At 53.5% G+C, this 14850-nt stretch overlaps 1 protein-coding gene across 1 annotated transcript; it reads right to left on the bottom strand.

The window, feature by feature from the left end:
* Positions 1-6763: 6763 nt before the first annotated feature.
* On the bottom strand, positions 6764-10612 carry SRSF1 (serine and arginine rich splicing factor 1). Its single transcript, XM_031591462.2, has 4 exons — positions 9959-10612; positions 9560-9744; positions 9152-9324; positions 6764-8881 (listed from the first exon to the last, which is right to left on the bottom strand). Exons 1-4 carry the CDS (start codon positions 10150-10152, stop codon positions 8687-8689), a joined length of 747 nt encoding a protein of 248 aa, XP_031447322.1. The 5' UTR covers positions 10153-10612; the 3' UTR covers positions 6764-8686.
* Between the last annotated feature and the right edge of the window lie 4238 nt (positions 10613-14850).

The following is a 14850-nucleotide window of genomic DNA, read 5'->3' as shown; positions in this document are numbered from 1 at the left end:
TAAGCAACCAAGAGGACATAAAGCACCTTCAGAAACAGAAGTGAGGAGAATGTTCAGCACACCCTTACTAAATTGTAAGGAGAGGGAATGGGGAGCAGCAGCGGGTTCCTCTCGGATGAGTGTGGCTGGGCCCTGAGCAGGGGACGGGGAGCAGCCCCACACACCTGGGATGTCCCAGAGTCAGGAGAAAGCTGCAGGAAGCAGAGTAGAGCAGAGCAGAGCAGACGGCCCCAAGGGGAGCGTGAGCTGCAGGAGAGTGTTGGTAAAGGGCAAGTCCATGCCAAACCTGACAAACTTCCCTTTATGTAGAATTATAACTGGAAATATAAAAAGCCACAGTGTTTGAAAACACCTATTTACATTTTCTATGCCCCAAAGCACAATAAACAAAGGTTAGATTTGTAAACTCTCTGTCTTAATTAACGCAGCACTGCTTTGGACAAACCCACGCAGCAGGTGACTCGGCGCGCCGCGCTGTTTAACTTGTACCTTCCAGCTGCCTTAGTCACCGAGCTGGGACAGCGATAACATCAGCAGCCACCGCCGCCGCCCGGGTACGCAGCGAACGTGCAGCGGGAATTCCTGGGTCAGCGGGATCCCCCGGCCCGCTTAGCGCCCGCCCGGGACAGCTTTTCCTGCCTCTCGGAACAAAACCTTCCCCCTTTCTTCCCGCACGGCACGAGAGGACAGGAGCGCTGCTGCTGACCCGCTCTGCATCCCGCCCAAACCCGCGCACGGCCGCGGTGCCGCTGTCAGCCCCGGGAGCGGAGGGTGGGACAGCCCTCAGCCGGGAGCGCGCCTGTCCCCGGGGCTGGCAGAAGGAATGACCGTGGATAATTCATGAAACCCGCAGAGCCGAGCGGCTCCCGGCAGCGTGGCGGCCACGAAGCAGTTAACGACGCGCAGTGTGCGGGCGCCATTAGCTGCCCGTCCTGTGCTGGTGCGCGGGGATGGTGGAAGTGGATGCTCCCTCCCTCCCCAGGCAGCATTTCCATGCCATGCCATCCCCTTGCAGCGCCCTGGATGTCAGCGCTCATCGTGGGCTGCGAGACGCCAAAGCGCCATCAGCGTTTCCGCTCTCCGTGCCTCTCGCGCTGTTCCGAGAGCGCAGCACGGATCCGAGCCCAGCCCGGCGACCCGCACCGTTCCCAGCCGTGCGCTGAAGTCGCAGCGCTTCCCCAGCCCGTGGCTGCCTGCTGACACGCTGCGCTCCGACTCCGTTCCGTGAGCGTGCGCTTGGATGGCTAAGAATAGAAAATGTTGTCAAATATTTCAGCTTTGGAGGAGCCCCGCTCTGTTTATGCTCTGCTCCTGGAGCGGCACAGCGTGCTTTGAATTTCACAGCTCTGCGCGGCTGAAGAGCCCTCGAGTGTGTCAATAAGCGGGGATGGCGTCACCGAGATCGCTGCCAGGGGCAGTTCCCTTTTGCTGCTTTCCCAACTTTGTGCCTTCTCTATTTGCTCTCCACGCAGCCTCGACTTCCTCTTCAAACAGATCCGGGCAACTAAAAAGAGACAGCAAAGTATGAAAACTGGGAAACGCACGCTGGATGGTGTGACAGCCACTTGTCGCTGCGGGGCTGCTGGGTGGCTGCGGGGGTCGGCCCCAGCACAGCTACAGGACACAGCACTGGGAGTCCAGGCATCCCCCAAGGAGCCCCCACTACACCGCCTCTGCTGGAGCAGAGCACAGGGAAGCTGCTGGGGCAGGTGGATGGCCGTCACCATCACCGTGACAGCCCACTCCAACTGCGGTTCCTCTGCGATCCTGTGCCCACCAGCAGCACAGGTGCCGGCACTCTTCAACCCCAGTGCTTGGCAGGGAGCTCCCACCACCATGCAGAGCATCCTCTGTGCCTGGCAATTAGCGCATCTGAAAGATCACTCCACTTTTCAAAAGAGGAAAATAGGATTCCGGAAATCAGCAGCCAGCCAGGCTGAATCACCACAGCCTGGCATTGTGGCTCTCAATGGAGTAGCAGTAAGGAGCTGCTCAGTATAAAGGAGTTTCGTTATGAGTCCTCAGCGGGGATCTCCATGCTCTCCCACTCTGTTTTCATGTTGTCAGCACCAAACTTCGAGGTGCCCATCCCCATCACAGCGCATCACGGGCTGCCTTTGAGGTTCACCCATTGACAATGGCTCCCATCTCTACAGTCCCACCAACTCACATCCCTGCAGCCCCATGAGTGACAGATGCTAACACAGCCTTCCAATGGCAGCACGGTGCTCCCACGCTGTGCCCAGCATGGCCCTGGCTGTGCCTGCAGCCGAGCAGCCGTGCAGCTATGTTTAGCCCTGTGCTGGGGAAGCAGCGTTATCTCTTTCCACCTCCTTGCCCTCAGCTGAGCGCTCACTAATCTCCGCTCAGCACCTTGAGCTTGGGGCTGCCCCATGCTGGGAGTGCTGCACAGCCCTGCAGTATTATGTTGCCCATTCCACTACAACTTTTCCCACCACACTGCTGCTGCCACACTGCTGTCTCATCCACACTGCTCAGAACCACCACATCGGCTGCCGGCCTCGCTGCCATCCTTGGCACATTTCACACCCCCACTCTGCCCCAAGCAAAGGCTGCAGCAGTGGCACTGCTTAGGGACACCCAGCAGTACGGTGCTGGCTGTGCCACCCACCCACACTTAGCATCGGATCTGCTGCCATCCCTCGGATCCACACACACACGTGATGCACAGCACCAGAATTCTTCGTCTCCTGCAGCTCAGAGACCTCTGGCTGCACCCCGACCCCACCACGCTGCCCTGGCACCACGTCTGCTGCTTCCCAGCTCTGTGCTCGATTTGAAACTTCATGTAGCAGCGAGAGAAGCAATCGCACAGCAGAGAGCTCCTCCGCTTCATCACCAGTGACCATTTTTAGTCATAATTCCTTTGGGGCCGAGGGCTGTGCAGAAACATCCGCTCCTGCCCCGCTCCCTTCCCATCATCTGCCTGGCCAGCAGTGCCACGCGGCCGTGCACGTCGGGTCAGCGCCGCACAGAACAGCGCGGCCGTGAACGAGGGAAATCCGAGCAGTAATCCCTGCTCCAACACCGGCAGCCATGCAGCCCCGCAGCCGCTGCCTCCTCCCCGCCCGCAGCCATGGAGCCCCGGGCGCTGTGGGCAGCGGGCGCAGCTCCAGCCCCACTCGTGCCGTGCTCCCGCGTTGTTTATTCTCTGCTGTTTGCTTTGAGCAGGACCTGTGCCCGTGTGCGTAGGGGGGGTTAATCTCATTTGGCAGTTATGGATTTTCTCAGCGTAATCAATGTTGGCGCATTCGCCTGCTGCGCTCTGTGCCGGGGAGGCTCTGCTGTGCAGGGAGCGGGGGCACAACCCCAGGCTGAGAAGCGGCTGCTGTGTGCGGGCACGGGATGTAGGTGGGGAGACCTCCGCTGGAGGCTGAGCCGCGGAGCAATGCTGGGTGTGCGAGGTCAGGGCGCGCCGTGCCACCGCTGCCCCTCCGCCTGCAGCTCCTCCACCCGCAGCTGCCCCTCGGGGATGCAAGCGCACACACACACACACACACACACACACACACACACACACACACACACAGAGCGAAAGAAGGCAGATGCACACCCGCTGCAAAGCGCTGCAGAGGAAGTTTTCCCCATTGCTAACACAGCACCAAAAGTCTCTAGAAGAGCGCAGCCCTGCTGTTTGCTGGGGGGAGGACGCCTGGGGCGCAGCACACTGCTGGGCTATGGCACTTGCTCGTTCTGAAATCTCCACTCCCAGAGGCCACGTGTGCCACCCAAGGGGCAGGAGGTTCGCTGCAGGACCTCAGCCCACCCGGTGGTAACACGGCCTGCACTCGCAGCTGTGTGGGGTCACAGCCCGCAGCACCACCCACCCCCATAAGCAATGAGGACTTTCAAATCGTATTATACCCAAAGCATGAATCTTCAGCTGAGTCACACAAATATGAAACTCGCTTACAGGATGAATTAAAGCTATTAGAACACAGAGGTAATTACTCATGTGAACAATGGCCTTTTCAACTCTTTAATGATCACACAAATTAGTGCATAAAATTATGTTAATAGCCCCACAACTGTTTCACAGACACTCAGCCCTCCGGTACGCAGCAAACTGAGCAGCACAGGATGGGCAAAGCCAACAGGACCTGGCTGTGCCTCCAGCCCTGCTCCTGCTGCATCCCAATGGAGCCCCTGCTCCGTGCTGGGCAATGGCCACGTGCTGCACAGCAGCTGCATGAAGGCAGCACAAAGCATGCCTGGAGCAGCTGCACACGGAGCACTGCAGCCTGAGCCCCTGCTGCCCTCCCGCACGTAGGAAAGACTTCAGGGAAGGGTCCTTTCTTAGGAACTGCATGGAATCCCATTTGTTATTCATTCAGCTTTCTACCTGAAATTGTTTTAATTGCAAATTAAGAGAAATTGCTCTTCCTCACACAAAGGCAATGGGGAATACTTCACACTCGAGGGGGGAAGTTGGACTCTCACCAAAGCTGCAGCTACTCCTGGCAGAACCAGGAATTGTTAGGACTGTGCTGTGGAAGGAGAAGCAAGCTGCTGCAGGTGGGGCAGAGCCCTGGAGCCCCGACTGCCGCTACCGGAGGGAGGAGGGAGAGAGGAGGGAGAGAGGCTCTGCTGCTCTAAAGCAGAAGTTTCTGTTAAAAAAAAAAAGAAAGAAAGAAAAAAAACAACAACATAGCAAACAACCAACAAAAAACCCTAAACTGTGGTTTGTAGGAGAAACCACAAGCTTTCTACCCATTTCTATTTCGGTGCTGATGTTGGGTTTATTATCAACCCAACGCTTATTATCAACGCTATCGGCGTCGCACGCAGTGAAGGAGCACAGACCCCTCCCTCCCTGCACAGCGCACAATGGGCGCAGTATGGGCTCGCTGTGAGCTGCCAGCTGCGGGGCCCAGGGTGAAACAGAGCAGCCACACATCCCCGGGGCCAACAATTGCCCTCAGTGTACCAACAGAGCGGCGCTTTGGCATCACACGGCTGCCTGCAAAGTGCACCAGCAGGTAGCTGCCTCCAGCACGGCAGCAGTGGGATGCCACGGGGCCGAACCCACCTGCAGTGCATGAGTGCTGCAGCCCTGAAGCACTGCTGCTCCCACCCGTGCCTCGGCACACAGACACCGGCGTGCTCTCACACCCCTGGGGAGCACCAGCCTTGCAGAGCCTTACTACTACTGTGCACCACTTGAGATGACCGTAGCAGCAGCCGATCCTGCAGGATTTGCAGCCCACACGGCTGAGCCGCACAGCAGACGGAGCAGCTGTGGATCAGAGCCCCCTGCACACAGCTCTGCTCTCACCTGGGATTGCTCTGGAGAGCCTGGAGGACCCGGCCGGGCACCTGAAAGCCTTCTCACACCTCTGCCATTAGAGCCTGCATGGGTACTTCCCACATCCTGAAGTCAGCCAAACAACCCCTTCATTTAGCACTACAGCACATTAATTAGCTACATATTAGCTTGCTGAGAACTGACTTGGGCTGCACTCCTTGGCTCAGCACCGGTTCCTGTACCACAGTTACAGGACTGTAACGCCCTTCTCAAGGTCCCAACTCCTCTCCTGAGCAGTTTGCTTTCTTTCCAGTCCTGATGCATTCACAGCAGCCCTCTGCAGTTAAACCAAAGCCTTCAAGGTTTAATTCTGCAATATAAAAGGTTTTGCTTCCCTTGCTGTACAACTGTTCCACAGACTCCCCTTTCCTGAACACAGGTAACAGAACAGATTTAATTCCTACAAGGGTTTGGGTCTGGGGCCGACCTTCTTGTGCTCTGACAGCACAGTGTGCCCCCCTCCCTCCCTTCCCACAGCCTAATCCTCCTGGCAAGAGCCACCACACCTCTCTGAACCCCCAGATCACCTCTTATCTCTGCTGCTCCACCCCCTACCCCCAAAAGCAACTGTATCTCAAAAAAAAAAGAGCATCTCACACACACACACCTCTGGCAGCATAGTACTTCTGCATGGATGCAACATCCAGTACCAAACTCACCATATGCAGCAAGCTGTACAGGGTTACACATTGCAGCATGCAGCTTCCCAACCCGAAGCTGCTCATCTCATCCTGAACACATATCTGTGTTCCTGCCTGGAAATACAGCTTGCTTCTGCCCTGCTCTGCACTGCCCAGCCACGCAGCAACTACCACCAGCCAGCCATTCCTGCACACACACAGCAGCATCCTGTTTGAGCACCAGCCTGACCGCTGCCACAGCAGCACACTCAGACACTGGCAGACAACTGCACATCCCATGGAAAGTTTTCCTGCTCGCTCAGTGTTAACACTTGAATTCCTTGTGAACTGAACTCAGTTAAGTTCAGTATTACCTCATCAGGAAACTGAAGGAACATCCACATCCTTTATGCTAGATGTGCCTCCTGCACGCAGTCTCCAAGTCTGCCAGTACTGGAGAACCCAGGTGTGGGGACGCAGCCTGCAGTCTGAGCAGCTTCCGAGGAAGGCAGAGAGGAACGCTGGGCCTGGCTGATCTCACACTTCTCTTCCACAATCGCTTCAGTTGTTATCATTACCAAAAGCAAAGCACCTTCTGTTAGCAGTTAGAACTCTTTCTTCTTTTCCCCTAACTAATAAATTCCATCCAAGTCCCACAGGGCACCCATACCTTCGTGCAGGAGCTCAAACATCGGCGCTTCCTGCAGAACAGCAGATCGTTGTTGAACACAAGAGGCTTTTGTCTGCTAATGTGAACAATGCTGCAGCTCCTGGTGGTAAGCAGACTTTTTGATCAGCAAATGATGACAACCATGCGTGATTTTTAAAAAATTTTATTTGTCAAAGAAAAAAAACGCAATAGCCAATTGAAAGCCTACTTAAACTCCAATTTTTGACTTTAAATTTAGAGAAATGACTTTTTTTTTGTTTAAACAAACCCCCCTTTTTCCCATTTAACGTTTACCATCTACTCGTGCTGAATCCTTCCAAGGAGATTGCTCCAGCGTACCTCTCCAGGTCCTCGCTTTGCTCCTTTTACCAAAAAATGAAAAATTCCATCGTGCATCATAAGGGCTCCAATCGTCAAAAATAGGAAAGAAAAATCTTTGGAATAGCCAATTGAGTTGAATAAAAAAATCCACACGAATGCGGTTTGGTTGGGGCAGGAATCCACTCCTATGTTCCTGGTAATCTGATCCCGCTCCATGAATCCTTGCCATTCAGCCTCCCTATCCTATCCACATTATGATTTGAATCCAATGATCCAGCTCCAAGGATTGGGATCCAGTGAGCCCTCTCCAATCCAAACCTTTATAACCAGCAAAACCAAAAAAGAGGAGGCAAAAAGTTAGATACTGCAATGAAAAAATAGGATTCTGGGGAATGATCAGTTATGTTTGCCATCAATTAATACAGATGTACATTAATAACTATCAATTCCCCAAAACAAGCTTCTGAATGGTGATGCTATTTTTTTTTTTTTTTTAAGAAATGTTAATTATTTGGAGGAAACACTGTAATATTTACATATGTCAACTGAAAATGCCAACATACTCATTGCTCGTACGGTGGTGTGCTACAGGTTTTGTGGTTGCAAAAAATGTTTATGAAATTGGAAAAGTTTACTGCTAAAGCTATCCGCCTACTGCACGTCTAAGCTACAGCTAGCACCCCTAGCTGGAAGGTAACAAAGTTAACTAACTGCAGTTTTCAAGCATACCGGTGAGTCAAATCTGAATTAGTCTGGGGGAAGGGCTGACAAACTATTCCCAACTAGGTTCTCTTATGTTTTTTTCTTTCATTCTGATACTTAAAAAAAAATGAAATAGCAACGCTGTATCAGTCACACAGAGGACATGCAGATTTTAGCAGTATTGATATTATACTCTGATTTAAAGATACCCTTGATCTGCAAGCGTAGATGTACTATGGAACATTAACACTTGTAACCAAATGCTGCACGACAAAGTAAACCAATACTCCCACCCCTGTCCCGGTTTACTCCTTTAAGAAAAACTAGAATGGAATAAGGAATTACAACAGCAAGTACTGAGCCACAATTGCCAAGAGGGTTTTAAAGAGAAGAGCAATTGTAGCCTGCAGTGACCAAGAGGTGCCTGAAGAAGTGACACGCAGGCGCACGTTCTCAATTCACCTGTCTCAGTATAAGGTCAATACTGCCAAGTTCATCTGTGACAATAGCACTTGGAGTCATACCATTGCCTCCATTATTGATCTGATCCTCCTCAATCCTCCTTTTGACAATCCTAAAATGATTGACATGTGCTCCACAATCCTTTAATCCAAAGCATTCTTAATCCATCTCTTCAGATATGTCTACAGAAAGACACACGAAAAGGCAAGATAAAATATAAGATCCCCCAGAAGAGACAAGTTAGCCACAAACATCCCAACATCCCCAGCTCGCATAAACCATAGCTGAACACTGAGACATTTACACAGCAATACCACAGTTTGAAGAATGGTGGTATTTAACTATAACTAAATTGAAACAATCCTGACTGACATCAATTAAAATACAGTTTACCAAAGACATGAGGGGAATGTTGTTGTTACGGAGCAAATACTCACTAGGGATTTTACACAAGAATGCAATTCAACACTTCAGCCGATTTGAATAAAACAGTTTGAATTAAAAAAAAAATTGAAAGACTGTACTGAGTAAAGGAAAACTGTGTACAACATGGGGTTCTACAAAAAGATCAGAGCTAGTGATCGTTTATGTACGAGATCGGGATCTGCTGTGGCGGGGAGAGTAGCGTGGAGATCCTCTGCTTCTTCGTGGGGAATAACTGCGGCTTCTGCTGTTGCTTCGACTACGGCTTCTGCTACGACTACGGCTGCGTGACCGAGATCTTCCATAGCTTGGACTTCTTGGACCATCAACTTTAACACGGATGTAGGCAGTTTCTCCCTATTGAATAGACACAACTTTCGATTGAAAGGTCTAGGCTTCAGGGCCATCGTTTTAGGCATGCTGACAGACTGCAGATATCGTTTACTAAAGCACAGAAATAGACATCAAACTCTTAATAAAGTCTATTCTGTGACGAACTGACAGCAGGCTCAGTTTAGCTGCTTTGTGTACTAACGCACCGAACACCACACATTCCTTACCTTCACGTCCTACTGTTAAGCCCTTTGTATCCAATTCTGGCCAAAACCAAGTAAGCGTGAAACCTACCTCATGAGATCTAAACTTAGTGTTATCCAGCTTTCGCACAGCGTAGGTCATATCTTCCTTCCGTACAAACTCCACGACACCAGTGCCATCTCGGAAAACATCAGCATAACATACATCACCTGCTTCACGCATGTGATCCTTTAAATCCTGCCAACTTCCACTTGGAGGCAGCCCTGGATAAAAAGCAACACCCGGCTTTAAAACCCGATCGCACGGGCTTCTCCTGCGGGGAGGACGGCGTTAGGAGAGCGAGAGCCATCCCGCGGCCCGCGAGGACCGTTCGGCCGACTTAGCGGACCGCCCCAAGCGCAGCCCGCGGCACCCGGCGCCCCTCCCGACAAAAGCAGAGCCGCGTCGCCCCCCGCGCACGGCGGCCGGAAGGACCGGGGGCAGAGAGCCGTGACTCACCCGATACGATCACTCTGTACTCCGATCGCCGGGACGGGGGGCCGTACCTGCCCCGCGGGGCTCCGCCCCCTCCGCCGCCGCCGCCTCCTCTGCCGGTGCCCCGGCCGCTGCGAGGGAACTCCACGCGGAGGCGATACCCATCGTAATCGTAGCCGTCCCGCCCGTAGACGGCGTCCTCCGCGTCCCTGCGGGTCGGGACGGGACGGGCGGTGAGCGGGCCGCGCCCTGCCACGCGCCGCCCCCCGCAGCGCCTTTGTTCCATTCCCCGCGGCCCCACCCCGCCCCCACCGCCCCCCGCGCCGGGCCGCAGCGCAGCGCCGGGGGGGGCGGGCGGAGCGCCGGGCGGCACCGCGCGAAGGGCCGCTCCCGTCCCCGGAGAAAGGCCCCGCGGGAGCTCACCTGGGGTCCTCGAACTCCACGAAGGCGAAGGGCGGCCCGCCGCGGCGGTTCTTCAGGTCGATGTCGCGGATGGCGCCGTATTTGTAGAAGACGTCCTCGATGTCCTTGGTGCGGATGTCGGGGGGCAGGTTGCCCACGTAGATGCGGCAGTCGTTATTGCCGGCTGGGCCGCGGATCACGCCCCCTCCGGACATGCCGAGGTCGGCAATGGCTGCGGCGGTGCGGGGCCGGTGCGCGGAGCGCGGGCGGGCGGGCGGGCGCGGGGCCGGGCCGGGCAGACGGGAGCGCACACGCCGCCTCCCCCAACCGCCGCTTCAAAATGGCGACCGCGGCTCCCCTCGCGCTCGCAGCGCGCGCAGCGATCTCACCCCGCGGCGCAGCGCCGCCCACGGCCTTCGACTCGACTGCGGTGGTTCGTCTCCCGCCGCGCCCTCGCGCATGCGCGGCGCTGTAGAAAAGTAGTCCCTCTCTCCTGTCTTTCACCTCCGAGGCTCAGCCAAAGAGGTCGGGCCCGCGCGAAGGGCGCCGCTCCCGCCCGGGGGAACGGGACAAACTCGGTTCTCCTCAGAAAGCCTCGCTGTCCGCCACGGGAGCGCGGCGCTTTTTCCCCGCCGCCGTTTTACGGGGCGTCGAGCCGTGTGACGTCACGTCCGGTGCGGCGCTCGCGCCAAGAAGGCCCGGCCGGGCCTGGGGGTGTCCCACAATGCACTGTGGCGGCGGGGGCTCTTGGCGCCAAGGCGCGGGGCGTGGCTCGGTCCACAATGCACCGCGGGGCGGCGGGGGCCGTGCGCATCGCTGGTCGTAGTCGGGCCCGTTACGTCGCGTCCTTTTCCCGGCCGTTCCCGCCCCGTTCCGCGGCCACCCGGAGGGCTGCGGCCCGGCCTCTCCCGTGTCGGCGCCCGGGGGAAGGGAGAAGCTCAGAGGACGGAGCGCGGAGGCGGGCGGGACGGACTAGACCGCGCGGAGGCAAAATGGCCGCCCGAGGGCACGGAGCGGCGTCACCTCCCGCCTCCGGGCGCCGCTGCGGGGCTCCCCGGGCACGGCACGGCACGGCCGCCAGGCTGCCTGCGGTCGGCAGTGCGGCTTCGGGAATCCAAATAAAGGGCAAACCGAACGTCAGTGCCAGTTCGTGTCTGCGTCAGTGAATAAAAACCGAAGCGCAAAGACTTTGGGGATGGCAAATGGAAGCGGAATTGGGTGTAACGATGGACGCTGTGTAACGGCGGCGTGAGCAGAGCCGTCAGGGAAATAACAGCCCGTTGTGTTTGTTTTCTCTGTGAGATTGGAATTTATATGAAGTCACTAAAACACCGGGGTGTTATCCTTGTTAGTCACACATCCCTGACATTTCTTCAGGCAGCAGATGTAATTTTTAACATATAAATTGCTTTTAGCTAATTAGGGTGCAATTAGATGAGCCAGACTTTGGTTTAAAAACAAGCTTTTTTTTGGCCGGCAGCACCTCCCTGGTGACAGGGAACTCAAGCATCCTCTTTTTTTTCTCTTTTTTTAATACAGCATAAAGCCTTGGCCCGGCTCAGGAGGGCAGAGCGTTCCTCGCTCTGTTGGCTCACACTTGGCTTCCTGGAGATCGCGCTTTGCTTTTGCAAAGGTGGCAATGCGTTGTGAGGTCAGATGTGGCACTGGGGCGGACAGCGGCTGCCTGCCTGTAGCCTGGCTGGCTCTGCCAGCAGCAGCGCTGAGCCCGCCTGGTGTTGAAGGGCTGAATCGCAGCACCACGGGGATGGGGGCACGCAGCAACTCGGCATGGAGAAAACCCCTTATGCTCCTGAGTTAATGGAGGGATTTTGAGAAATGTCCTGGTGTTTAGTAGTGGCTGTCATGCTTACTTCATTTTCATACGTTAATTAAAAATACGTATTCCTCCAGCAAACAGCAATCCTCGTGGCATTAGGAAACGTTTGATAGTGACAACATTTTCACTATGAAGTTATAAAGTGCCTGATTATTGCCAGTGCCTTTCATTTCCCTCTCTCTGGGTTAAAGTGCAGTAATGTCCTCTGCTCTAATGATTTCTGACATCGGTGATATCTGAGCTGGATTGCTGGTGGTTTAAAGACTGCTATTAATCACAGAAAGATGTGATGAGCAAAGCCCACCATCAGAAGCTGTTCTTTACCCAAATACAACTCCTGGTTCCTGGGGATTTCCTGCAACTTCAAGGAGTTTTAATGGTTTCACCGTTCTCTTGAAACCAGAGTGTGAATTGGTTGCAAAGACCCCAAACACGCTCTTTGCGTGTATGGAGAAGGCTCCAGCCTATGCCTGGGGATGACTCTTAATAACCTGCTGGAAGTTATTCTTAAAAGCATCATAAGATAATGGTGAATCTGCCTGGTCTGCTAAAACCCGCCACACAATTTCTTTTGTGTGTTAATAGTCCTTATAACTACTTTAAATGATTGCTTTAATTACTTTAATGAAGTGTCTCTTCATAGAATTATTGAATGTTTTCTTTCTCATTACCTTTTTAGCTCCGTGCTATCAGTGGAGCACTTAAAGCATTTGGATAAGCTGCAGAATGTTTGGTTGCTTTTTCAGAGCTGCTTTTGGCTTTCTGGAAAAATGTATTTGTGGAGAATCATTAAACATTAATTACGTAGAAAATAAATTACTAGGTAAGAAATGGCAAATAGTCTTAAAAAAAAAATCAAAAATGTCAACCAGCTGCTGTAAAATGACGGGCTTCTGTTCTCATAATGGAGAACAGAGCTTTCAAGCAGAGAATCGATCAGCAAAGCAAACATGAACCGAGTCACCCAGCTCCTCTGGGTGGAGCTGTGCCGGAGCTCAGGCTGCCATGTTCCCACTGCCTGCTCTCAGCTTCTCACATTGCAAACGAAGCCCAGCAGGTTTGGTTTGGGCCTCGCTGGCATCCTCACAGCTTTCCTTCTCCCCTCTTCTTTCTGGGACCTTTTTCCATGCCGTTAAGCAGCCCTCGCTCTGCTCAGACAGCTGTGTGATCCCACAGATGGCTCTTGGCGTGAAGACACTGCAGTGAGCTCATTATTCACTTTTACTGATGATGAAACAGAAGTGTTGGAGGGGCGGCGGCTTTCCCAGGGCTGGGGTGAGAGAACCTGCTCCTAAAGTGCTGCGCTATTGGGCAGGGATTAATCCTGTCACACTGCACTGCAAAATAACAACCCCTAAAGCCCTGATTGTTTGGGAGAAAAAGGGCTGTTTTTAAACAGTGCTGTGAGCTGGAACAGTTATTGTAGAACTGAGTTGTCCAAAATTCCCGATCCGTGACAATAGTCCTGGGGAACTGGGTTCATTGGCAGATCAGCAGCAACACAAAACTGCACAGACTATCTCTGCAGCTCTACGTGTTGAGCCAGAGGTGTCTCCATGCCATGCATTTACTTGTGCAGAAAAGATACCAAACTGCAACTTGTGATTTTTTCAGAGAAACTCTGAGTGTAGCAATAGGACAATGAAAGTCAGCAAGGTGGGAAATGTTTCCAATAAAAGGCAGAGTGGCACAGCTCATTTTATTTATTTAGATGTATGCATAAGCCACAAGATTCGGTGTGCGCATGCTGTGGCTTGTCCCAGTGCACACCTTGGCTGTGCAAATTCTACCTGGAAGCCAACCTGGGTGAAAAACACAGATGGAGGGCAGGGTTAGCAAAGCCACCAGAAGAGCGGGCAGAGATGCAGCCCCTGCGCGTTAGGACCAGGGTCCTAACAAAGTCATGAATGCGACTTGAGAGGTGATGGAAGTTATTTGCTAAGAGTTGGGCTGAGCATGCCTGCAGGGCACACGGTGCGAAGGGTCACAGTGCTGCCATGGGGCACTGCCCGTACTCTGTTGCTGCTCCTGCATGTGATGCCTGTAGCCGAGCTAACAGCACGAGGATGATGTGTTGGGCGAGATGCTTGGGTTTTAGAAATCCTGGAACGCTGATCATAATAACACCTACACCCCCGAAGCTATTAAATACGACTTACTCAGAAGAGCCGTGACTATAACATCTCTGAAGTACTATTTGTCTTGCTAGCAACAATTAAAAGCTCATTAACAAATTGAGGTTTTGGTGGGATGTGTGCTGCCTTGTTGTCGTGTTGCCATGACTTCAGGGTGAGGTTCCCTTGGGTTCCTCACCATGTGGGTGGACCTGAGCCCAGAGTCCCTGGTGAGCCCTGAGCTGCTGTGGCAGTTGCTGTCCCTGTGGTCCCTGCTGGGCACTCCCACTGTGCTGCCAGGTGCTCTGGAGGACGAGGAACAGAAACACTTGTAATGAACACAAAACATGAGCCCTCTCCTTCCTGCCAATAAATGAGTAAACAAAAGGCACAGCCATCTCCTGGGTGCTCATTTCAGTGTCTGTCTGTCCAGCAGGGACACGAGGTCCATGCGTACCAATGTCCTCTTGGTTGTGCCTCCCTCAGGAGTGTGCGTAGATCTGAGGCTTTTTGCTCTCCAAAAATAGCCCCAATTTGCCAGGCCTCAGTGGTTTGTAAAGGAGGATTTCCATTAGTGTTCAATCAGACTGCAGGCAGCAGTGATGTCTGTGCTGTGTTTGCCCGGGGTGTTCAGGCAGGATGTGACCCCACATAGATGTAGTTCTGGTAGTTTCTTTTTATACAAGCTGTAGAAAAAAGTATCCAGAGTAGCTACCTTACATAGCAATTTCTTACGTTGTTTCACAGGCAGTACATTACCATTTTGTTCTCTGAAATGCCAGACATGGGCAGGCAGGAGAGGTGCAGGGGGCTCCAGGAGAGCTGAGCTGCAGAGGCATGGGGACCAGCTCACCAGGTCAGCAGATGGATTTGTTTCCTTTTGCACGGGGCTGTGCACCTCGCTGCAGTGCTGTTTTCCATTATGGACCCCGTGTCCTCAGCAAAAGAAATAAACCAGCCAA

The sequence above is a fragment of the Phasianus colchicus genome, chromosome 21 (assembly GCF_987193195.1).
Source record: "Phasianus colchicus chromosome 21, bPhaCol1.hap1.1, whole genome shotgun sequence".
Classification (NCBI taxonomy): Eukaryota; Metazoa; Chordata; class Aves; order Galliformes; family Phasianidae; genus Phasianus; species Phasianus colchicus.
This window is presented reverse-complemented; position numbering and strand designations above follow the sequence as displayed.

Coding starts and splice junctions, on each gene's coding strand:
- SRSF1 (XM_031591462.2), bottom strand. CDS start 10,152: ATGTCCGGAGGGGGCGTGATCCGCGGCCCAGCCGGCAATAACGACTGC. Junction 9,745..9,958: donor GTGGAGTTCGAGGACCCCAG/GTGAGCTCCCGC, acceptor CCCGACCCGCAG/GGACGCGGAGGACGCCGTCT. Junction 8,882..9,151: donor CTAAGTTTAGATCTCATGAG/GTAGGTTTCACG, acceptor TCTATTCAATAG/GGAGAAACTGCCTACATCCG.